General features: G+C 43.3%; 1 protein-coding gene across 1 annotated transcript in view; it reads left to right on the top strand.

The window, feature by feature from the left end:
- nfasca (neurofascin homolog (chicken) a) overlaps nt 1-24,587 on the top strand; it is a 283,390-nt gene that overhangs the window by 147,398 nt on the left and 111,405 nt on the right. The window contains exons 8-9 of the mRNA XM_059653208.1: nt 4,914-4,970; nt 22,247-22,358. Of these exons, the coding sequence (XP_059509191.1) occupies nt 4,914-4,970; nt 22,247-22,358 (169 nt within the window). The remainder of the gene's footprint in view (nt 1-4,913; nt 4,971-22,246; nt 22,359-24,587) is intronic.

Genomic DNA, 24,587 nt, shown 5'->3' with positions numbered 1-24,587 from the left:
ATATTTTCATCAGAGAAAGTGCAGAGGATTTCATTGGAGCCCTACAGTGTGGAAGCAGTCCATTTGGCCCATACTGACCCTCCAAAGATGATCCCATCCAGACCTACCCTATCCCTATGTGAACCATGGCTAATCCACCTAAGTTGCATACTCCTGCTCAATGTGGGCAATGCTCCTGACCTGTATATCTTTGGACTACAGGAGGAAACTGGAGCAAACCTACACAGTCTCCCAAGGGTGGAATTGAATGCTGATTCCTGGCTGTGTAAGGCAGTAGTGCTGACCAATGTGCCACACTAGAGATCTACTGGACTGATACCAGGGATGAGGGTCATCAATTATATTGGGACACCAGGGAGATTCATAGAGTCACAGACATGTTACAGCATACAAGGAGGCCATTCAGCTCATCCTGTCACCACTGGCTCTCCAAATGAGCATTCTGTCCCTCTCTTGGTTTTTCCCGTTGCAAATTGTTTCTGTTCAGATAATACCTTACTCCCTCATGAATCCCTCCACCTCACTTCCAAAGTGCATTCCAAACCTTAACCACTTAGGTTAAAAGTTTATTTTCCTTTCGTGTTTTCCACTTTCGCAAATCACTTTAAATCTGCCCTTTTGTTTTATGAGAGGGTACAGTTTCACCCTAGCTACGCTGTCCAGTTACAGTTTGAGAAGGTTATGGGGAGAGTTGGGATGTGTTCAAAATCGTTGAAGGTTTTGTTAAATTACATAAAAGGATATAATCTCAGGATCACTTTAGGTCACTTCCGTCTTGAGAGAGGAAGGCAGTAGATATGTGACCATCTGCAAGTTCCCCTCCAAACCACATGCCATCCTGACTTGGAAATGTATTATTGTTCCTTCAGTGTCACTGGATCAAAATCTTGGAAGTCTCTCCCGAGCAACATTGTTTCACTACAGTACATGGACCGCAGTGGTTCAAGAAGATAGTTCACCACCACCTTCTCTGGGGTAAAAAGGGGAATAGACAATAAATGGCACCCCAGCCAGAGGAACCCACATCCCATGACGGAATATTTGAAAACAAAACTAAGTCTGAGATGAGGAGGCATTTTTTCATTCAGAATTTGGTGAATACTTGAGGGCTGCAGAAGTTCGATCATCAAGCATATTTAAGAGAAACAGCAATAGAGAATGGAGCCTAATGATATTAAGGGACAGGAGATAGTGTAGGGAAGCATGTGGAGGCAAATGATCGATCATGATCTATCTGAATGGTGGAGCAGGTTCAATAGGCTGAACGGCGCACTCCCATTGCTATGTTCCCATGTGGAATCTTTTGATAAGCAGAATGTTCAGTGAGTAAAGGACTCAGACTTAAGGACAATTTTTGGACAAGAACCAGAGAGGTTGATGAGGAGAGACATGTTAATGCAATGAATGTGCACTGTTTGGAATCCACTGCTTGAAAAGACAGCAGAAACAAATTCAATGATAATACTTATAAGGGAATGGAATAAACACCAGAAGTGGGAGAGATTTGCAGGGCCCCCTAGAAGTGTCAGGGGAGTGTGGCTAATTGATAGTTCTTTCAAAGAGCTGGCTTGGGAACAAAGCTCTAACCTCCATCTGTCCTGCATTAATTCATGATTGCATACACCATTTATCTGTAAAATCTCAACAACGCATCCCAGGCTTTAAAACAGGGAATCCAAAAGGCTTGTGTCACTGGAACTGTTCGATGAATGCTTCACTGCTCAAGGACAGAACACAGCTTAGTGACTGAATCACCATTCTAAATCACCAGACTGATCTCTTCTCAAGGCATTAGTTGTGGGAATTAGTGAATCTCAGGCTAGATGAGAGAGAAATAAAATTCTGCCTCCTACGATTCCCACTCATGTTCACCAATTCAGTGACCTGCTGTGGGAAGGATTTGTGAGGACAGGATCAGCTTTATTCAAGCACAGTTATTGAACTGTATGCTTATTCGAGCTATCCAGGTAAGTGACGAGAGAATGATTTATTTGACCAGAGGTTTTAGATTGAACCCTTGGAACTAGTGTGATGCAGATGTTTCAGGAGTAGGTGGCAGAATTATTTTAAATTTCAGGTAAAAAGGCACAAATGTCCACATACCCCCTTTCCTTTTGGGGTTGATTCCAACATAAATAGATTCACACAGTAACAGCACAAAGCATCCTGCTGTTCCCATATTGTTCACCTGTAGCTGGTACTTCCCTGACATACAATGCAGTTGCATTGTCAACCGAGGGAACCAACCTGAATTTGCCCCACTACCTTCATTTCTGCCAAACTCATTAGTTGCTGAACTTACCAGAAAATGCCAGCTCTGTCTTTGCTGATGTGGCACAGTTTGTTGACACAGCGTGGCTAAGGGATCACCTGAGATTCTGGGCAACATTTTTCCAATTTGTGTTGTCAAGGGGAGAGCTCCGTAGGCCTTAATCCCCCACAGCAATGAATGCAGTAACCCAGTGGTCAGTGAATGTTTGTTTTGAGTAGATCTGGGTCAGAACTTCAACAGGATCACACTTCCTACTTATTTTGAGGAGGTAAACTGAAAAACTTTAAATCTCTTGATCACAGTAAGTAATTCCAAAATAATAAATTTCCAATTGTTGGGCTCATTTGGTCTGTTTGCATATGACGCACTGTCCCTTTCAGCCTAGAACTTGCAATCAGAATGCTTGACTTTTCTTTTAAGATTAAAAGCTTGAACATAAAACAGTGGTGTTTAATTTTGTGTTATTGGTGTGGGACATTAGCCAGCAGTTAGTAATCTAGTGTGCTACAGCCACTACATTTGATCCTCAGGTAAACTCTGACCCCACATTTGCTTCGTGGCTAAGAATGACCATTTCCAATTCCTTATTCCCGTTCAGCTTCAGCCCCATGACACAGTTCATCTGCTGCTGAAGTTCAACACACTCTTATCTGCAGACCCCCACAACTCTATCCTTCGTAAACTCAAGTTTATTCCAAAATGTTGCAGCCCATTCCTTAGCTTGCAGCAAGCCCTATTCGCCTAATTCCACCCTCTCCCCACAACTACTATCAACACTCGCGCACTTTCAGGGCCATCGGCTACATAAATCTCCTTGTACATATCATCAAGTCCCTCCATGGCTTCACCTCTGCCTATCTCTGTAATCTCTCCAGCTTCATAACCTTCTGAAATAACTTACCTCCGCCTGTTCTACCCTCCTGAGCATCCCCAATTTTAATCGATCCGCCATTGATGGTTTGCCAAGCCCCACCATACCCTCACAACAGCTCTCTGTTTCTCTCACTCTCTCACTCTTCTCCTTTAAGTTACTCCTTGCAGTAACTTCTTTTAGCAAACTTTTGGTCATGTGACCCTAATCTTGTCTTTTCTGGTTCAGTATCCTTATTTTTAATTCCTTTTCCAGGGTGCCTTGGATGTTTTACCCCAGTAAAGGCGCTATGTAAATGTAACTCGTACAAGTAACATAATGAGTTATCTAAACAATATTTCTTAACACTAGCGGGAACCTTGTACCCAGAGTGTATTCATTTTCATTTTATTAAGTTTCAATGGTTAAACCATTTTCTGTTCATTCCCCATTGAAAAAGAATACAAACTCTCCAGGTCATTTTCCATTGACTTCATGATATGAACTTCGAACAATGAAATCCATTAGCCTTACAGGAGGCTTTCAGTGGAGTGACCTCATTGCAGTTCTTTAGATTTTGAATACTTTGAGCCTCTTTCTGCTATTGTGTGGAATTCCAGCAGAAGTTACCCCATCCATGTACTTTGTTGTTGTGAATTGCAATAAGGTATAACAATTCCTGGCTCCTTCTTGCTCCTGAACTGAAACCTAACTGTCAGGAATTTCCTCAGGAATTTTCCCTCAGTGACTTAGGAAGAAGATCGCCAGGAACACTGGAAAAATAAAACATGTAGAGAAAGTTTGCACCAATCAGAAGAACTGAAATGTGCAAGGGATAGTGTTTGAAACTCTCAACCTTTAGTCCAGTTTTCTAGTAGCCCGTTGGTGATCCTCAAGATGCTGAACATTATCCACTACCCAACTTCATTGACAGGCAACTGCGTAACTGGAAGGTCTATGTTCTATTATGTATCTTCAGATTTTTTCCATGGAGTTTTGATTGAAGCTTCCTCTTATCTAGAATAGGTAGAAGGCTGGATCAAATGAAACATTACTTGTCACATTAGGGAAGGGTTCACCGTCATGGAGGGTGGGCTGGTGATGGGGTGTTGTTGAGGAGATGCCTTCTTCGAACTCCCTCCCGCAATTCTCTGAGTTGGTTTCCCTTCAAATCTTTTAGAGACAGAAGACTCATTCCACATTCACCTCTGCCAACTTTCCCTGAAAGATTTGGGATGCGTTCCTCATCATTTAATCTGAATTCTTTGTCAAGGAGCTAGCTTTGCTTAGTCACGCTGCTGTTTTGAGTTTTTTTAATACAGTTTTTAATCACACATCCTGAAATATTGCCGCTAACCTGTTCCGTTTCAATGTGACCTGTGTTTGGTATTTGATATTCAGCTCACCGAGCAGTAATGTATAACTGAGCAGTTGCTTTTTCCGATGCATTTCTATTTGCTTCTTTACACATCTTGCCCACCTTTACCGGACACAACCTCCTCTCCTCAACTCTCCTTGAATATTTTTCTGTACTTGAAATGCTTCTCACTATTTCCCTCTCCTCCCTCTTCCCCTTCCCCTTTGTGCCCATTCTTGCTATCATTCTGTCTGTCTTACCTACCATCTACTCTACCATACAGCCCTTTCACGCTGCATGACCCTCATCCCCATAACTTGCTTGCAGACACTTGCCTGGGCCCTCTCTTTTCCATTTAGTCCCCTCTCCCCTTTCCCTGATCCCACAGTTCTCCTGCCTAGTTTTGCACGCTCATGTTGTTTTATTTGTTACAGTGGATACCAGTTATGAATCAGTGCCAACTATTCTGAATGAAACTGAATTGTCTGGTGGTGAGTTATGCGTCTTCTGGAGAACTTCATGTGTTTTAACCTTCTAATCCCTTACTCAACCGAACTGTGTTTTAACCTAACGTCCCAGACTGCAGTGAAACTCTGAGAGGTGTATCTGATGGAAAATGCGCAGGAGAACTTTTGGGAATATGGTGCATTTGTGTCGTGTCTTCCAGCTCATGAATGGAAATGGTCCACAAATGCTTCTATCTCATGCAATAGCCTTGAACCAATCTGAGATCTAACCGAAATTATTCCGGTTTCGATTTTTATTCCACTGTGTAATGTATTCCCTGGGGAGAGGACACAAGTGCAGCAGGGATTGAGGGAGGAAGCAAAAATATTCTGGTGTCGGAGCAAAGTTACAAAGCATGTTAAAGAAGTGACTGACCAGGTGGATTTAAAGACCCTCTGAGTATCAGGATGAATGCTTGGAAGATAAGAAATTGTCAGGAATTCAGAGTAAAAATGAAACATTGCAGTTATTGGAGGATACTGCTGAAACGCTTGTTGAGTTTACAGCTTCTCTTCAGCACATCAATCTGGGTCTGCAGATAATCTGTTCCCTTGCTGCTCCTCTGTGTCTGTCAGAATTATAACAAAAATCATTTCCCAACCCCTTTTAGTTCTGAAGAAGAGTCATACAGGCCCAAAATGTTAACCCTGTTTCTCGCTCCGCGGATGCTGCCAGATCTGCTGAGTTTCTCCAACATTCTCTGTGTATATTCTGATAATTCAGAGGATGCATGTAGCCTGTGTAGTCAGTGGCATTTGAGAGGCATAAGGAGACAAACAGTGTTGTGGAGCAGAACAGGGCTATTGGTCTCAAACCTTTGAAGTAATGGGGTTGTATATCTCTATGTTTTGAATGTGGACAATGCAATATTTACAGCCCAGTCCAAACTGTGTTGAGAGTGCTTTCAATAAATGACATGGACTGCAGCGGTTCAAGGAAGTAACTCATCTTCATTGTCTTCATGATAGTGAGGATGGCCAATATTCCAGGCTTTGTTATTGACACCCACATCCTATGGATGAATAACAAAAGTACCAGGTCAGATTACTGAGTTACATATTATGCTCACTAACTAGAAGGCTAGGAACTTTCTCTGAAAGGCATCAGTAAACCAAGCAGCTTATTACATTAATTAGAGATAGTAGGAACTGCAGATGCTGGAGAACCTGAGATAACAAGGTGTAGAGCTGGATGAACACAGCAGGCCAAGTAGCATCATAGGAGCAGGAAAGCTCAGCCAAGCTGATGCTGCTTGGCCTGCTGTGTTCATCCAGCTCTGCACCTTGTTATCTCACATTCTCCAGCATCTGCAGTTCCTACTATCTCTGAAACAGCTTATTTCATTAATCATGTTTTTTTTTGCTGCCAGCCCTTGAAATTACTATAAATCATTTTTACAGATTCTCTTGGTGGGATTTGAACTCTTGGGACGCCACTGCTACAGATGTGTGAATGTAAGAGCAGCATGTAGGACAACCCCCAAGTTTGGATTTTATTAATTTGTCGATCCCCAAAAGGATTGGTCAAAAATGCAAGCCAGTCAGCCCTGGATGGTCAGGATGAGTGAGGGAGTAGTCACTTCATTGAAACATACAGAATTCTGAAGGGGCTTGACAGGGTAAATGTTGCTTCATGGGATGGTCTGGGACCAGAGGGCAAAGTCTCAGAATTAAGTGGCCAATTTAAGACCGAGCTGAGGAGGAATTTCTTCTCTCAGAGAGTTGAGCGACTTTGGAGCACCTTGTCATAGACACCTTGAGGGAGCAGAGTACTTGTGTATATTTAGCAGTGAGATAGATAGAACCGTAATCCATCAGGAATTCAAGGGGTACGGGAAAAGGGCAGGAAAGTGGACATGAGGACTGCCAATCAGCCATTGTCCTAATAATGACAGAGAAAGCTTGAGGCCCTGAACACCTAATCCTCTTCCTGTTTCTTATGGTGTTATGGACCTGGTAGTGACTAGTACTGTCAAAGAGATGAGAAAAATCTTGTTTACACCAGCTGATTTGATGTCATTTGAGAAGCTACTGGGGAAAGCAGAGGAAATAGGAGCAGGAGTAGGCCATCCAGCCATTCAAACCTGTTCTATCATTCAATGTGATTATGACTGTTCCCGTTTTCTCCTTATGCCCTTTGATCTCTTTAGCCTGAAGAACTAAATCTAACTCCATTTTGAAAACATTCAATGTTTTGACCTCAACCGCTTTCTGTGGCAGAGAATCACACAGGCTCCCCATTCTCTGAGCGAAAATATTTCTCCACATCTCAGTAAGGTGTTAATTTGTCTTCAGCGAACCTCACAGCCTGTGAGAGAATTAAAAGAAAGAAAAATGTTCAAAGCAAATAGAAAGAAAACATACTTTTCCAAAATGATTTTCCTTCATGTGATTTACTTGAAATGATGGCTAAGTGTTTAATTTTTAGATCCCAGAGATTCCAGCCAATCCTGAAGAGTTGGTCATTTGTCTCTCTTGCCATCCATAGGAGAGGATCTAGCATGGGAAAAGAAACTAAAGCCAATCAAAAATTAACATTGAACAAGAGGATATTGAGTAGAAAGGGTTTGGATTGTACATTCAGGATTTATTTAAGGTGGCTTTGGAAACATTAAAGGCATGTGACATCGGAACTGCACGGAACTTTGAGATTCTGAGCCAGCCCAGATTCCTCCTTGTTTCTCCAGCTTCTGTTTTGTTTCATTATAGTGGCAGCTTGATTGTGAATCTTTGGAACATGGCATTTATTTAAAAATCAACATCAAAAGGATGGACTATTACAGTATAGCCATTTTTGGCTGCTTGCTGTGCACAAAGTTGTTGTGAGTTTCCTGCATGACACTAGTGACTACGTTTCGACAGTGCTTCACTGGTTGTAAGGCTCTGAAGTCATTTCTTGATTTTTCTCTCCCCCAAGGATCTGTAGATGTTCAATTCTAGAATATATTCAGGCAGAGCTTGTCAGATATTAATTAATACACTCATTATTATTTCAATGCACGGACCTCCTAGGTCAGTGTGTGGCAGTATCTTCCGAAACCGAGGAGCGTGCACAAAACCTCAGAACTGTTACATACAGTGTTGTAGCTTTTATTAATGGAGGGATCGAGCTCCGGAACCAAGACGTTATGGTGAAACTGTACAAAACTCTGGTGTGGCCGCACTTGGAGCATTGAGTACAGTTCTGGTAACCGCATTATAAGAAGGATGTGGAAGCTTTGGAAAGGGTACAGAGGAGATTTACTAGGATGTTGCCTGGTATGGAGGGAAGGTCTTATGAGGAAAGGCTGAGGGACTTGAGGCGGTTTTCATTAGAGAGAAGAAGGTTGAGAGGTGACTTAATTGAAACATATAAAATAATCAGAGGGTTAGATAGGGTGGATAGGGAGAGCCTTTTTCCTTGGATGGTGCCAGCGAGCACGAGGGGGCATAGCTTTAAATTGAGGGGTGAAAGATATAGGACAGATGTCAGAGGTAGTTTCTTTACTCAGAGAGTAGTAAGGGAATGGAACGCTTCGCCAACTTTAGGTACATTTAAGTCGTCATTGGATAAGCATAATGACATACATGGAATAGTGTAGGTTAGATGGGCTTCAGATCAGTATGACAGGTCGGCACAACATCGAGGGCCGAAGGGCCTGCACTGTGCTGTAATGTTCTAAATTCTAAATGAAATCATGCCAGCACAGCTTAGAGAGAATGCTGCTACTCAGAGAATTGCAGATATGGGCATAGGACAGGAAGCTGGAATGCCGCAAAATAGATGATCCACTGTGATCTCTTTGAATGGTGGGATAGGAATAAATGGCCAAGCGGACCGATGTTTCACATGGTCTTATTAACAACCTTGAGCTGAACTCAAAATGATTGCTAAGTTTGAAGATGACGGAAAGATAGGTGGAGGTACAGGTACTGTTAAAGAAGTGGGGTTGTGGGCTGCGGGGGGGTTGCTGCAGAAGTAGTTGGACAGGCTAGAAAAGTGGGCAGTAAAGTGGCAGATGGAATACAATGTTGGAAAATGTGACGTTATGCACGGTGGTAGGGAGAATAGAGCTGTAGACGATTTTCTAAGTGGAGAAAGGCTCTGAAGCATAAAGGGGCTCAGGGTCCTAGTTCTGGATCCTCTTAAGGTTAATATGCAGGTTCAAGTGGCGCGTAGGAAGGAAAATGCTATGTCAGCATTCATTCCAAGAGGACTAGAATACAAGAGCAGGGATGTATAAGACTATAGCATTTGGAATAGTGTGAGCAGTTTTAAGTCATGTATCTAAGGATCACTGCTGGTGTTGGAATGGATACTGTGGAGGTTTACAAGAATGATCCCAATGATGAAGAGCTTGTCATATGAGGAGTGGTTGTGAACTCTGAGTCTGTACTCGATGGAGTTTAGAATATTGAGGGTGAGTCAGATTGAAACTTACGGTATACTGAAAGGCCTGTATGGAGTGAATACGGAGAATATGTTTCCACTAGTAGCAGAGACTAGGACCTGATGGAGCAGTCTCAGACTGAAGAAAGATCCTTGAGAACTACGATGAGATGGAAGGACTGCAATGAGATGGAAGGAAAGTTAATCTATGGAATTCATTGCTGTAGAGGGCTGTGGAGGCAAAGTCATTATATGTATTTAGGATAGAAATCAATAGATTCTTGATTGATAAGGGATCAGTGGTTACAGAGAGAAAATAGGAGAATAGGGTTCAGGAACATATCAGCCATGATCACATGGCAGAGGAGACTCAACTGCCCAAATGGCTTAATTATGCCCCTATTTCTTATAGTCTTAGTTTCTTCTGAAGAGTAATACAGTCGCTATCTAAAATTTGCTTGTAGAAATTCTTTCAATCATCTTGAAGTTATTTGGGCAAGTAATTAAACCTGTTCATATGCTCCTGTACATTAAACAGTTTCACAATGTTGCTTAAAATGGAATGATAGATTCTGGCAGTGAACATCATTTTATTATTACTTTCGAATATTCTACCGCGTTGCTGTCAGCTGTGTGTCAGTCGGTAGTGCTCTTGATTCTGAAGGAACTTTGGGGTTTCTGTAGCAATCCAGAAATAAAAATCTGGACGGACCCGGTGCAGAGGGAGTGCTTCATTGTTGAAGATGCTCTGTCCTTCACATGAAAAGACTCTGGCTGTCTTTTCAGGTGGACGGATTAAGGCAAATGGTCTTTGAAGGTTGGCTTGGAGTATGGCGTGCAGTTTTTGTCACCCAATATGCCAGAAACCAGTTACTGGCCTTTCACTGGGGTTTGGGCTGAAATTTGATCCCATCTAATGGAATATTGTTGCCTCTTGCCAAAGTGATTCCAATTGGATTGAGTTGGGGCTGGATATCCTTAATCGTTGGAAATCTACACCAGAGAAATTTGCACTGTCAGCACTGACCAGCAATCCTACTCTGTGAAGCCACGTGAATCTAGAAATGGTGGATTAGGCGTGGGATGTTTTTGCCTTTCAAATTCCACACTCTGACTTTTGGAATGAAAATCCCATTCTGCCTCTGCTGGAGTCTCCAGGAACAAACAGGAGAGAAAAGCATCGGGGGATAAGGTTAAAAAAAACTTCACTTTTCTTTGGAAACATTTTTAATACCAATGAATAAACCAGAGCTGTGAGAAATGGCTGTTTGACTAGTTGGGGAGGTTAGAGGCGGGGGAGGCATATGATTAAAACTTAAGGAAATATCTAATCAGAGTTGGCAATCCTGTGGTCAGCTGTAAATCCTGTGTGAGATGAGATTGAACTACTTCAATCAAACTCCTGTTGTGCATGGGTCCTGAAATCGACACTACTTTGCCATAAGTTGATTGTCAAAGATGTCTGGGGACAAACAGTGTGACCTAGGCAAGGAAGCAAATTCTCGCATTTAATCATGAATATTTTCGTTTGCAACTCCCCTCTTTAGTTTCTTTGAAAGGGCTGCTCTTAAACTTCCGGTTACACTTCTGCACATGCTCCTGATCTATGGGTACCCTGTATGGGTAGGGGTGGGCAATTCAGAGGGCATTCTCCAGGGCTCGGCCACAGCAGCCATTGATAGGTCGAGGGAGTGAAGGGGTTCATTGTGCCCGATTACCTCCCTCTTTTCTGCAGTCATGTCCACACTCCTTAGAGAGGTTGTGTGCAGTGTCTGTTGGCACAATTCAGGCCTTTAGATGCTGATAGACACCACTGGGGTTGGTGTACATCATCGTCATCATCATCACACCACACAATGTTATTTTTGACTTGATAACTTCTGTTGACCTTCTGTTGACTCTGTTGCAGTGCCGCCTTTGGAACTGTTGATGCTTGCTGTTTTAAGAATAGAGAAAAGGGACATTGTAAGGGATGCTTTTTCAAAAACACATTTTTGAGGCTAAATAAAGGGAGCTTCACTCTTCCAACAGTCAACTTTAACCTGACGTGAGATCGCTTGAGCCCAGCAGCAAACATCCAACATCAGAATAGTCCCAATTGCCCAGTAACAACAACAGTAAAGATTATAAGGGGCTGCTGTCTCATTAGGGAGAGGGACGACTGATGGTGGTTTAACCTGAGGGGGAGAAATTGAGAAGGTGGGGCTTTTATGGTAACCTCGGCTAGTGCGGGAATTGAACTATGCTGTTGGCATGACTCTATAGCAAACCAGCCGTCCGCCAACAGAAGTAAATTAATATGTTTAAAACAAAAGGTGCAGTAAGGACGAATCAATACAATTGAGAATAAGATGCCTTTTTGGGGACTGTGTAATAGAGAGAGAGTGGCTCTATCTTCAATGAAGCCACACCATAACTGTTTTCGAGATAGCAAGCACTGCAGTTGCTGGAGTCAGAGATAACACTAACACGGTGTGGAGTTGGATGAACACAGCAGGCCAGGCAGCATCAGAGGAGCAGGAAAGTTGATGTTTCAGGTCGGGAGCCATCCTCAGAAATGATTTTTTAAGATGATTTCCGAAGAAGGGTTCCGACCTGAAACATCAGCTTTCCTGCTCCTCTGATGCTGCGTGGCCTGCTGTGTTCATTTAACTCTACACTGTTTTATCTGTAACTGTTTTTGCTGCCGTTCCAGGAATTAACATCTTTGAGCACAATTGACAAGATTCATAAAAAAAAATTCATCTCAAGGGCTATTAGGAACACAAGTGTTTTTTTTAAATAAGATAGGAAAGAACAACTATTTTAATAAAAGCAAAATATGGTGAAGTGGTATTATCCCTACTCCTGGAACAGGAGGCTCAGGTTCAAGCCCCATCTGCTCTAGAAGTGTGTAATAACATCTCTGAACAGGTTGATAGAAAAATACGTTAAATTAAAGAAAAAGTTCTGTTGATTATGAAAATCTGACATAAAACCTGAAAATGCTGGAGGAACTCAGGAGGTCTGGCAGTGTCTGTCAACATGGTGGCTCAGTGGTTAGCCCTGCTGCCTCTCAGCATCAGGGACCCCGGCTCAATTCCAGCCTCGGGTGACTATGGGGTTTGCACTTTCTCCCTGTGTCTGCGCGGGTTTCCTCCGGGTGCTCCGGTTTCCTCCCACAGTCCAAAGATGTGCAGGTTAGGTGGATTGGCCATGGGAAATGCAGGGATAAGGTAGGGGGTTGGGTCTGGGGGTTGGTGAGGACTTGATGGGCCAGATGGCCTGCTTCCACACTGTAGGGATTCTGTGATTTGCAGAGAGAGATAGAGTTAATGCTTCCAGTCCTTTGTCTGGAAATCCTGAAGCAAAGCCATTGGACCCAAAACATTAACTTTGTTTCTCCCACCACAGATGGCACCAGACCTGCTGAGATTCTCCAGCCTTTTCTGTTTCTATGAAACAACCATCTCATTTGCCCGGGTTATTTGGGGCTTATCATCAGCTGAAGGCTATAGGACTCACAGCCCTGAGGAAACAGATGATGCATGTGAATAAAATGATGAGGATTCATTTAGAGTTTGCCATTACTGAAAGGGTTACTTATTTTTGAAATGGTTATTTACAATGCCTATTTCCTTATAAGTGAAACCCAATGATACTCAGGTTTTCAGCTGACTACTCTAGAATACAAACAATTAAGAAGTAGCTTCCATGTGTTTGCGAAATTGATAGGGTGGATAAGGAGAGGTTTTCCATATGATGAAGGAGTCTGTGACGAGACATAACCTGAGAATCAGAGCCTAATCATTCACATTGTTTTCACATTGACAGTACCCTCCATGGTGTTGTACGGCACTGTCGCCACAATAGACTTCAAACAGATATAGCAACATGGGCGTCTATGAGATATTATGGATCACTGCGGCAGCAGAATCATATCCCAACACGGTCTGCAACTTTACGGCCCACCATACCCCCCACTCTACCATTATCAGGGGATCAACACTAGTTCAATGAGAAATACAGGAGGCCAAGTCAAGACCCACACCAGGCCTACCTATGATGTTAATCTGGTGAACCTAAGAAACACAGTACTTGCTGCCAAACAGCATAAGCAGCATGTAAGTGATTGAGTGAAGCAATTCCACATCCAACTGATCGGATCTAAGCTCTTCAGTCCTGCCGCATCCACTCGTGAATGGTAGTGGACAGTTACACAACTCACTGAAAGAAGAGGCTCCACAAATTCCCCCATAGGCATTTAAGAGTCAGCCACATTGCTGTCGGTTGCAGAAACATGGAGACTAGAACATATAAAGAAAACAGCTTCCTTTCCTGGAAAGCAATGAGCAAACCAAATGGTCTAGTGACTAACAAATGGACAAAAGTATTGGATTTCAGAGGCAAGTTGGGAACAGTGACTGCTCTTGACATTAAGGCAGCATTTGACTGAGTGTGTTATCAAAGAACCCTAGCAAAACTGCAGTTAATTTGAATCGAGGACAGCTCTCCACTGATTGGAGTCATACCTGGCAGATAGGAAGATACTTAAGGTTGTTGAAGGTCAGTCATCTCAGCTCCAGGACATTTCTGCAGGAGTTCCTCAGGGTAGTGTCCTAGGCCCAAACATTTTCAGCTGCTTCAAGATTGACCTTACCTTCATCATAAGGTCAGAAGTGGGGATGTTTGGCCATATTTGCACAATGCTCAACACCATTTGCAACTTCTCAGATAGTAAAGCAATCCATGTTCAAAAGCACCAAGAACCTGCACTATATCCACATGTGGACTGACAAGCAGAAAATAATAAGTCACACAAATACCAGGCATTGACTATACCCACTTGCCTGGATGAGCACAGCTCCAACAAAGTGCAAGAAATGTGACACCATTCAGGACAAAGCAACCCATTGATTAACACCACATCCACTCCTTCTACCACCGATGCTTAGTGGCAACAGTGTGGACTATGTACAAGATGCTCTGCAAAAATTCACTGAGACTGGTTAGGTAGAACCATGACCACTTTCATCTAGAAGGACAAGGTCAGCAGGTACCAGGGAACACCAGTCCCTGCAAGTAACCATTGCAAGCCACTCACCGTCCTGCCATTCCTTCAGTGTCGCTGGGTGCGAATCCTGGAATTCTTTCTCCAATGGCATTGTGCATGTACCTATGACAAATGCACTGCAGCAGTTGAAGAAGGCAGCTCACCACCACCTTCTCAAGGATTCACCACAAATTCCGGCCTCAGCCAGTGATAGCCATGTCTTGTGAATGAACAGGGCGCGTTATCACAAAATACTTCTCCATGAGCAGTTAATTGGAAGTTTGCAATTTTCTGAAGAAAACATTAGTTACTGTTTTAATCAAAAGTGTCCAATAGGAAGTGGCTTTGCCAGGTGGAGATATAAAAGGATATGGATGGGGTATTCAATGCAGTTTGAGTATAAATCAGCCATGACCTCACTGTTTGGTAGACAGCAGAATGGCATCCTCCCTCCTCTTAGCTTGCTCTCTATGGTTTCCTGTGCTGATCACCTTGAAATCACTTCAGCATTTGAATGCATCAAGTGAGATTTTCAAGGTTCACTGCCAATGGCATGGGCATGCATTGAGGTGACTGATCAGGAAATGATGGAATTCTGCAGCCCTTACTTCCCATCGATTTCTGAGATTGAAACATATCAGCTGGTGAATCTGCCTGTAATCAAGAATCCCAGTAGGGTTGCTCATTGTCTGCAGGGTAATTATAAGACCCACTATCCCAGACAATGTCAGTGCTCAACAGAACTGTGCACAAGGTCTGGGATGAAGAGAGAATCTTCTTTCTGCCATGGCCTAACCATGGGGTTATTGAATCACAGAATAGCTATAGCACAGAAAGAGGTAATTAGGCTGATCAGATCAGATTCTATTCTTTACAACAGCAATTTAGCATGTCCCCTTGCCAACCCTTTCCCCATTACCTCTCAAATCTTTTCCTTTCAGCTGCATAACCAATATTCATTTGAAATCCATGAGTAAATCCTAACCCTCACAGACAGTGCATTCCAGATTCAAACCACTTACCATATAACAAGGTTTTCTTCATACAAGCAATAGTTCTTTTGCCATTGACCTTAAATCAGTGGCTTCTGATTTTCCATCGATGAGGAACGGTTTCTCTCCATCTGCTCTTGAGAAACTTCTGAGTGTTTGGAACTGCTCAATTAAAGCTCCCCTGAAACGATTCTAAAGAAAACAACCTCAGCTTGTTCAATCCACTCATGTCACTGAAATCTCTGGAAACATGCTGTCTGCATGTTCTCTACTGTCAGCACACCTTCTGAAAATACAACACTCAGGTTTATGCTCAATGTTCCATTCGAGGCTGAAATAGTGCTCAATGAAAACTTATGATAACTTCCTTCCGTTTTGTCTATTATATTTCTTGTTATGACCCTGGGAGGTGATGGTCTCATAGTATTATCGCTGGACTGTTAATCCAGAGACCCAGACAGTGTTCTGGAGACCTGGGTTCAAATCCTGCCACAGCAAATGGTGAAATTTGAATTCAATAAATATCTGGAATTAAGAATCTAATGATGACTATGAATCCATTGCCAATTGTTGGGAAAAACCCATCTCGCTCACTAATGTCCTTTAGGGAAGGAAACTGCCATCCTTACCTGGTCTGGCCTACATGTGACTCCAGATCCACAGCAATGTGATTGACTCATAACTGCCCTCTGGACAAAGAATGCTGCCTAGTCAGTGGTGCTGTCATCCCATGAATGAATAAAGGACACCAGACCTGCTCAAAATATTTTAGGCGTTTAGACCTTAACTTTTACTTTAATTTTAAAGATAAATGTCAGGTGTTGGGTTCTAGGTGCAATTCAATTGGTCAAACTACTCGATGTTAAGCAAAACACTTTGTTTAAACACGACAGGTAACACTACAACAAAAGAAAGAGGAACTTGGAATAACAACTCTGTTGGAAAATTTAACAGAGTAATGGATTATCTTGCTACTAAACATAACTGTTCCAATATAGTAACATCCCCTAAACACACCCCTTGGCAAAAAAAGCAAATTCAGAACACAGATTGTCTTACACGAGGAAAGAACATCAAAAGACAATTCTGAGAGAGAATTCCAGCAATCTCTAAGAAAAATGTACCAGTTTTTCACAATCATGGCAGTTTCTGCCAAAAGTTAAACCTGAAGATGCTGGTTCTGTGGGAGCTTGACCACAGCCACCCAGGCTGCATTTTTTGTTCTAGGGCTTCACAAGTTGTTTATTGGATTTCCAGCTAGACAACTCAGCACCTCTGTCTCAAAACCTCACTTTCAAAGAAACCAGGACAAAATAACCTCTTAAAGCCACAACAATGTCATGCTGTCTTTATAAAACCCAAGATCCTGTAAACCTTTATAACCACTTTCAGAAGCAATTTTTCATTTGCCATGTGTCTGCCTATTCCACTAGCCTGTCTACATTCTCTCAACATCTGTCACCACGCCCCCCTCATATTTCACAGCATTTCCAAGTCTTGTTTCCACTGCAAATAATGAAATGTCGCCCACTGCACCCGAGCCCATGTCAATCACACAGGCTAAGAAAATTGTGGTCCTGTTCCTACCTAGGTAACCTCACAGCATACTTCTTGCCAGTCCAGAAATCTGCCTTGCATCACTACTGCCTATCTATTGCTACTCAGACGATCTCATACTCACTGTCCTCGTCAATGGTTCTTTTGATCATGTTGTTAAAGATAGTCAAGTGATGGGAATTGTCTGATTTAAGAAGTTGGATCACATACAAAGTGTAAAAGAAGGCAGAGGGGTGGGGGTGCAGTGAGCAGATTGGAGGACTTATGCCAAGGTGGCCAACAATACTTTGAGACTGTGGGTTGTGGAGGGGTCTGTTAGGCCCAAGAACCTGCCTGCTTCAGCTCCATGGTGATGTCTGGTACCCAGGCAGCCTTGGAGAGGGATTACACGGTGTCCACTGGCTCACTTGTGACCTTCACCAGCAGTGGGCGCCATTAGAGTGCTTTATCTCAATCTACAAAGTTTTAATAAAAACTTTGAAGGCTCACTGAACTCCTGTCATAATTATAATGCAATTTTCAGGAGTTGTTAACTTCTCATTTGGCTTAATTGATTTAATTTTTATTTGGTTTTCAAGTAAGTGCATAAAAAGACATTTTTGCCCTTCAAAAGACCAGTAAGTTAGTTACTTTGATTATTGTTTGCACAAAAGAGTATGTAATGAAACAGCAGGGACATTGGTTTGACAGACAGCAGGCAGAGATCTGTCAGGTCTCCATCCTGTGAACAGACCTACTGTGAAGGAAAACAGTCATGTCTTATTTTGGATTTCACCATCAGACTTGGGTTCTGTTAATGACTATTGTTCCCATGGTCTTCACCTTTGCTCGCAAGTTATTATGCCTTTTCAAATCCTACTTCTTTTGTTTATTTGTGGGACATGGGTGTCGCTGGCTGGGTCAGCGTTTATTGTCCATTGCTAACTGCCCTTGAGAAGGCGATGGTGAGCTCCCTTCTTAAATTGCTGCCATCCAAATGTTGTAGGTAGACCCACTGTTCCCTGAGGGAGGGAATTCCAGGATTTTGACACAGTGACACTGAAACAATGCTGATCTATTTCCAAGTCAGGATGGGGAGTGACGTAGAGGGGAACTTGAAGGTGGTGGGTTCCATTATCCCTGCTGCTCTAGCCCTTCTACTTGGAATTGGTTGTGAGTTTGGAAGGTGCTGTGCAAGGATCTTCGATGAATGTTTGCAGTGAAGGAAGTGGACGTTTGTACATGAGGTGTCTGTCAAGTGGGCTGCTTTGCCCTGGATGGTTTTAAGCTTCATGTTTTGTTGGAGCTGGCCCATCCTGGCAAATGAATTCCATCACAATCCTGATTTGTGCCTCGTATATGACAGACCAGCTGTGACGAGCCAGGAGACAGACACTCATGGCACAATTCTTAGCCTCTGACTTTCTCTTGTAGCTCCTGTAATGATATAGTGAGTCTAGATCAGTTTCTGGTCAGGGTAACCCCCAGAATGTTGATCATGGTGCTAGTTAAATGTTTAAAGATTTTATTTAATTGTACAATTTATGTGGATCTGCTCACTGTTAGCCCAATAACTCACTAACATACTAATACTGTAACTCGGTGCAAGTGCTCCTTGGTTACTGTTCCCTGTGTAACGCAGTATCTCAGTAATGCTACAGGAACATTGTGACACGCATAATTTCCTTATAGTTTCTTCAACCACTGACTGTGATGATGTTGCTTTTTCTGTCAGGCAGTGAAAGTGGGCTGTAGCTACAGAGTAATTGGGGGGGTGGGGGGGTGTTGTGGGTTGGGCGGAATGAAGTATCACCATGGTTTCCACCCTCAGGACCACTCTTATTTGACCCCTTTTGAAAGAATTTGCATGAATTACAATAGCCGTGACAATTCAAAAGCAGGTAATTGGCTTTGAAGCTCTTCCGGATATGTTGAGGGTGGGATGGATGGTGTAAGAAAATGCTGGAGAAACTGAGGCACTTACAAAAAGTTGTTGAAGTCAAGGCATTAACTCTGTTTCTCCCTGCATCCAGACCTAATCAGTTTTCACAGCTCTCAGAGGAGCAGGATGCTGCCTGGCCTGCTGTGTTCCTCCAGCAGCTCCACACTGTGCTCTCTCTGACTCTGGCATATGCAGTTCTTACTATTTCCAAAGACTTGTGACCCTCTGAGAGAAAAACAAATTCTCAGACTCATCTGTTTTAAGTGGGCAACCACTGATTTTTATGCAGCGACCCCTACTTCTAGATTCTCCAGAGGAAACCTCTTCTCTATAATCATACAACCCCTGTGCTGTGGGAGCAGGACAATTGACTCATCAAGTCCATGCTGACCCACTAAGAGCACCCCACTCAGGCCCAAGTATCTACCCCATCCCTGCAGTTCCAATGCCTATCCCACCGTACGTGCACATCCCTGGATAAAATAGATAGAACATAGAACTGTACAGGACAGTACCGGCCCTTCAGCCCACGATATTGTGCCGAACTTTTACCCTGAACCTAAGGTTTATCTAACCTCCACCCCTACCTTATGCTATCATCCATATGCCTATCTAATAGCTGCATAAATGCCCCGAATGAGGCCGACTCACTACCTCCGTCTGAGTAAAGAACCTACCTCTGACATCTCCCTAATATCTACCTCCTTTCACTTTAAAACTATGTCGCCTCGTAAAAGCTACCTTGACTCTCGGACAAAGTCCCTGGCTATCTATCTTATCTATACCGCTGATCAATTTGTACGCCTCTATCAAGCCACCTCTCATGCATCGTCATTCTAAAGAGAAAAGCGCTAGCTCTCTCAACCTTTCCTTGTAAGACCTTCCCTCCATTCCAGGCAACATCCTGGTAAATCTCCTCTGCACCTTTTCTAATGCTTCCACATCTTTCCTGTAATGAGGTGACCAGAACTGGACACAATACTCCAGATGTGGAGCAAATAGATAACTTAGCATGGCCAATCTGCTGAACCTGCACATCTTTGAACTGTGGGAGGAAACCAGACCACCTGAAGGAAACCCACGCAGACACAGGGAAAATGTGAAAATTCCACACAGTCAGTCACCTGAGGATAAAACTGAACCCAGCTCCCTCTTGCTGTGAGGCAGCAGTGCTAACCACTATACCACTGTGCTGCTCTAACCATAACTAGCCGCTCAGAATCTTGTACTTATTGATCTAGTCCACTCTTACTCTTCTAAACTCTAGTGTGTCCAACCTTTCATAGAATCATAGAATCCCTACAGTGTCGAAGCGGTCTATTTGGCCTATCAAGTCCACACCAACCCTCTGAATTCCATGCCAATTTCCTCGTAAGAAAAACATTTACTCTAGATATTTGTCTCGGAAACTTTTGAATCATGGCGGATTTCTCAATTTGTTTCTTGCTAAGAGCAAATTGTCGCTTGTTGTCTCCTGGTTTTAAACACAGTAACCATTGCAGCCTCTCTGCAGATCCTCTGTGGAATTAACTGTGAGGTACTGTTTCCACATTTAAGCTTAACCCTAAATCTAATTACCCAGACTTTCTTGGGGTCTTAAACTATCTGCACCACCATCATTGGAGCTTCAAACACTACAAAATAAGAAAGGATGATGGAGTGGGTTTCTGTGCCCATTTGTTACATTAGCTGTAGTGATTAGAAATTAAATATTGCTGGAATCCCACTGAAATCACCGGTAGTTACAATTTTTCTAGCATTCAGCTGGTTTTCCACAGCACTGACACTTCGGCTTCAAAATGACAGGACTGCCGACTTGGGCTATTTCTGCTAAACCAAGGGCATTTAAAACATCTTCCTGCTAAAGAGGTATTACCATTGCACAGGTAGATTGTTAACCTTAATCCTGTGACACCACATTCTCACTCTATCAAGAGAGTATTTTCTGAATGTAAGCTGAACCTTTTCTGGTTTTCTGCAGTGCTCAGCCTTGCTAAAACTGCCAACACAGCAAACTTTACCATAGTGAGAAGCAGTTTTAGAAAGCAGGGTTTTCAGGCAGGCCATTGCTGTCTATGACTGTTCTTTAGAAAAAGCTACCCAGTTCTAAATCAAAATCATTCTGTGCTTACTTATCAGTCACATCTTGCTCGAACCACTTTTGAGTAAGCTTATACACCCATGTATCTCAAGATCAAGCAAAGTGAATATGGTACCATCTCACAAAATGTTGAGATTTGTCAATCTCATTCACCTAGTTTGAAATTGGCTGATCAACAGGAAGATAGAATCCATACAGTGCAGACAGATGCCATTTGGCCCACTGAGTCTGCACTGACGCTCCCAACCTATCCTTGTAACCCTACATTCACCATAGTTAATCGACATAGCCTGCGGACAATTTAGCATAGCCAATCCTCCTAATCTACACGTCTTTGCACTGTGGGAGGAAACCCACACAGGCACAGGGGGATCACAAACAATCACCCGAGGCTGGAAATGAACCCGGCTCCGTGGCACTGTGAGGCAGCAATGCTGAGCACTGAGCCACCGTGCCACCCACTGGGTGCAGGTTCCAACACAAATGTTGACTGTTGCCAGCTCTCTGTCCCGTGCAGGGCTAGACCTTGAGCACCAGGAAATCAGTAACAAACTCTGCAAGGCTATGAAACTCACAATGTCCAGGCTTATTCCTGTCACTAGTTTGAAACACCTGATGGACAATAGATACCCACACACCCACACTTCCCCACCCCCCATCTCTGGTCACTGGTTCTTACTATGTTTTCCTTTTCCATAGACTTCTTAAATTCTCTTTCCTGGGTACTTTGCAATGTGAATGGCCAGCTTTCTGGCAATCTGCCTACCTTATACTCGAGTAATGCCATTTACTAACTTACCATAATAATCCGACTGCCAGCTGCACACTCATCTTCAGTCCATTGATATTTACAATATCCATCCGCTCTGTGAAAACTGAGGGGAAGACTTGAACAGTTCTTCCATTGGCCTCCCCTCGATCTGATGGCCTGCACGCCTAACCTTTTAAGAATATAAGGGGTGGGATGATCCCATACTATTTCTGAGTAAGGGATGCTCATTCAGCCAACACACTACCTTCACTAATGTGAAAACTCACTATGTTGCCTACCATTCAGCCCATTCAGAATTGACAGATGAGTCAAGGATGAGTTTATCTCCCTATCTGTTGACAAACTATCAACCAAGCAGAAATTTCAAACATTGGGCCTCAGGTTTTGAAATATATTTCCATGACTGTATTTACCAGTGATTATATCTAAGATAGTTCATTGTGTTTTTGTTCTCCACGGCTATTCTTTTCCTTTGTTTGCCATCTTCTAACTTACAGCTGTGTGTATTTGTTTGCAGCTCGACCAATCATGGAGCAGATTCCGAAGTTCATGTCACCAACGGGGACCTCCAGCAGCAGAATCATTCTGCGAGGGGAAGACCTGTTACTGGAATGCATCGCTTCAGGAATGTATGTCAAACTGGAGTTCCAACTGTGCTTCCCGTCAGTATTGGGGTGTGGGCTTGGGGGGGGCAAGAGCAGGATGTTGGTGCCCTGAAAAGGTGGCAGAGGTAGCAGATGGACAAACAGTTCTGGCTATTTGCTCGCTACAACTGAATGCCACTTCAGAGCTCACTTCGGAAAGAACCACACTGTTTTGAGAGTTGGAGTCAGAGATGGACCAAACGGGATAAGATATTGGCGATAATAAAATGTGAGGCTGGATGAACACAGCAGGCCAAGCAGCATCTCAGGAGCACAAAAGCTGACGTTTCGGGCCTAGACCCTTCATCCTGATGAAGGGTCTAGGCCCGAAACATCAGCTTTTGTGCTCCTGAGATGCTGCTTGGCCTGCTGTGTTCATCCAGCCTCACATTTTATTATCTTGGAATTCTCCAGCATCTGCAGGTCCCATTATCTAAGATATTGGCAAACTAGTTTTTTGTACCAACCCATGAACTTCATGCCTATGATTGCTGAAACAGGCTTGTGTATGTGCATGTGTCTGAAGCACGTAGAACAAAGAGAATTACAGCACAGGAACAGGCCCTTCGGCCCTCCAAGCCTGCACTGGCCATCACAACTAAAACCCCCTATTCCCATCCGAATCATGTATTTGTCAAGACTGCCTTTAAACGTCACTATTGTATCTGCTTCCACTGCCTCCCCCGGCAGCGGGTTCCAGGCACCCACCACCCTCTGTGTAAAAAACTTGCCTCATACATCACCTTTAAACATTGCCCATTGCCTAAACCCATAACTGTTCCACCCCGGGAGAAAGCTTCTGACTGTCCAGTCTGCCCGTGCCCTTCGTAATCTTGCAGACCTCAATCAGGTCACCCCTCAACCTTTGTCATTCCACTGAGAACAACTCAAGTTTCTCCAACCTCTCCTTATAGCTAATGCCCTCCATGCCGGGCAACATCCTGGTAAATCTTTTTTGTACCCTCTCCGTAGCCACCACATCCTTCTGGTAATGTGGCAACCAGAATTGATCACAATATTCCAAATGCAGCCTAACTAAGGTTCTGTAAAGCTGCAACATTACCCGCCAAATTTTAATCTCAGCACCCCGGCAGCTGAAGGCAAGCATGCCATATGCCTTCTTGACTACCTTCTCTGCCTGTGTTGCCACTTTCAGTGACCTGTGTATCTGTACACCCAGATCCCTCTGCCTATCAATACTCTTAAGGGTTCTGCCATTTACTGTATATATTCCATCTGGATAAAACCTTCCAAAATACATTCTCTCTCATTTTCCGGTTTAAATTCCATCTGCCTCTTCTCTGTCCAAATCACTAGGCAGTCTATATCCAGCAGTATCATTTAACCAGCCCTCATCCCTATCTGCAATTCCACCAAACTTTGTGTCATCAGCAAACTTACTAATCAGACCAGTTACATTTTCCTTCAAATCACTTATATATATTAGAAATAGCAAAGGTCCCAACACTGATCCCTGAGGAATGCCACTAGCCACAGCCCTCCATTCAGAAACGCACCCTTCCACTGCTACCCTCTGTCTTCTATGACTGAGCCAGTTTTTTTCCATCTTGCAAGCTCACCTCTCATCCCATGTGACTTTACCTTCTGTATCAGTCTGCCACGAGGGACCTTGTCAAAGGCTTTACTGAAGTCCATGTAGACAATATTCACTGCCCCACCCTCATTGATCATCTTTGTCACTTACTCAAATACTCAACCAAGTTAATGAGGCACGATCTTCCCCTTCACAAAACCATATTGCCTCTCGCTAATACGCCCACTTATTTCCCATTGGAATAAATCCTGTCTCAAAAAATCCTCTCCAATAAATTCCCTACCACTGATATAAGGCTTACTGGCCTGTAATTAGCTGGATTGTGCCTGCCACTCTTCTTAAACAAAGGAACAACACTATTTATCCTCAAATCCTCTGGGACCCCCACTGGCTACAGGAGAGATACAAAGATTTCTCGCAAGACCCCAGCAACTCCCTCCCTTCCCTCTCTCAGTGTTCTGGGTATTCTCAGTAATCATACATTCATGTTCATGTACACATTCATTGTGGTGTATCACAACCTTTCCCCTGGGGAGCTTTGGGATAAGTTGGAATTTTGGATGAACATTTCACACTGCGGCAGAGATCGAGCTGGGTAGGTGTTGTTTCAGAGATAGTAGGAACTGCAGATGCTGGAGAATGTAAGATAACAAGGTGTA

The sequence above is a fragment of the Stegostoma tigrinum genome, chromosome 21 (assembly GCF_030684315.1).
Source record: "Stegostoma tigrinum isolate sSteTig4 chromosome 21, sSteTig4.hap1, whole genome shotgun sequence".
Lineage (NCBI taxonomy): Eukaryota > Metazoa > Chordata > Chondrichthyes > Orectolobiformes > Stegostomatidae > Stegostoma > Stegostoma tigrinum.
Note: the sequence above shows the minus strand (reverse complement) of the source record. Positions and strands in the feature narration are given on the sequence as shown.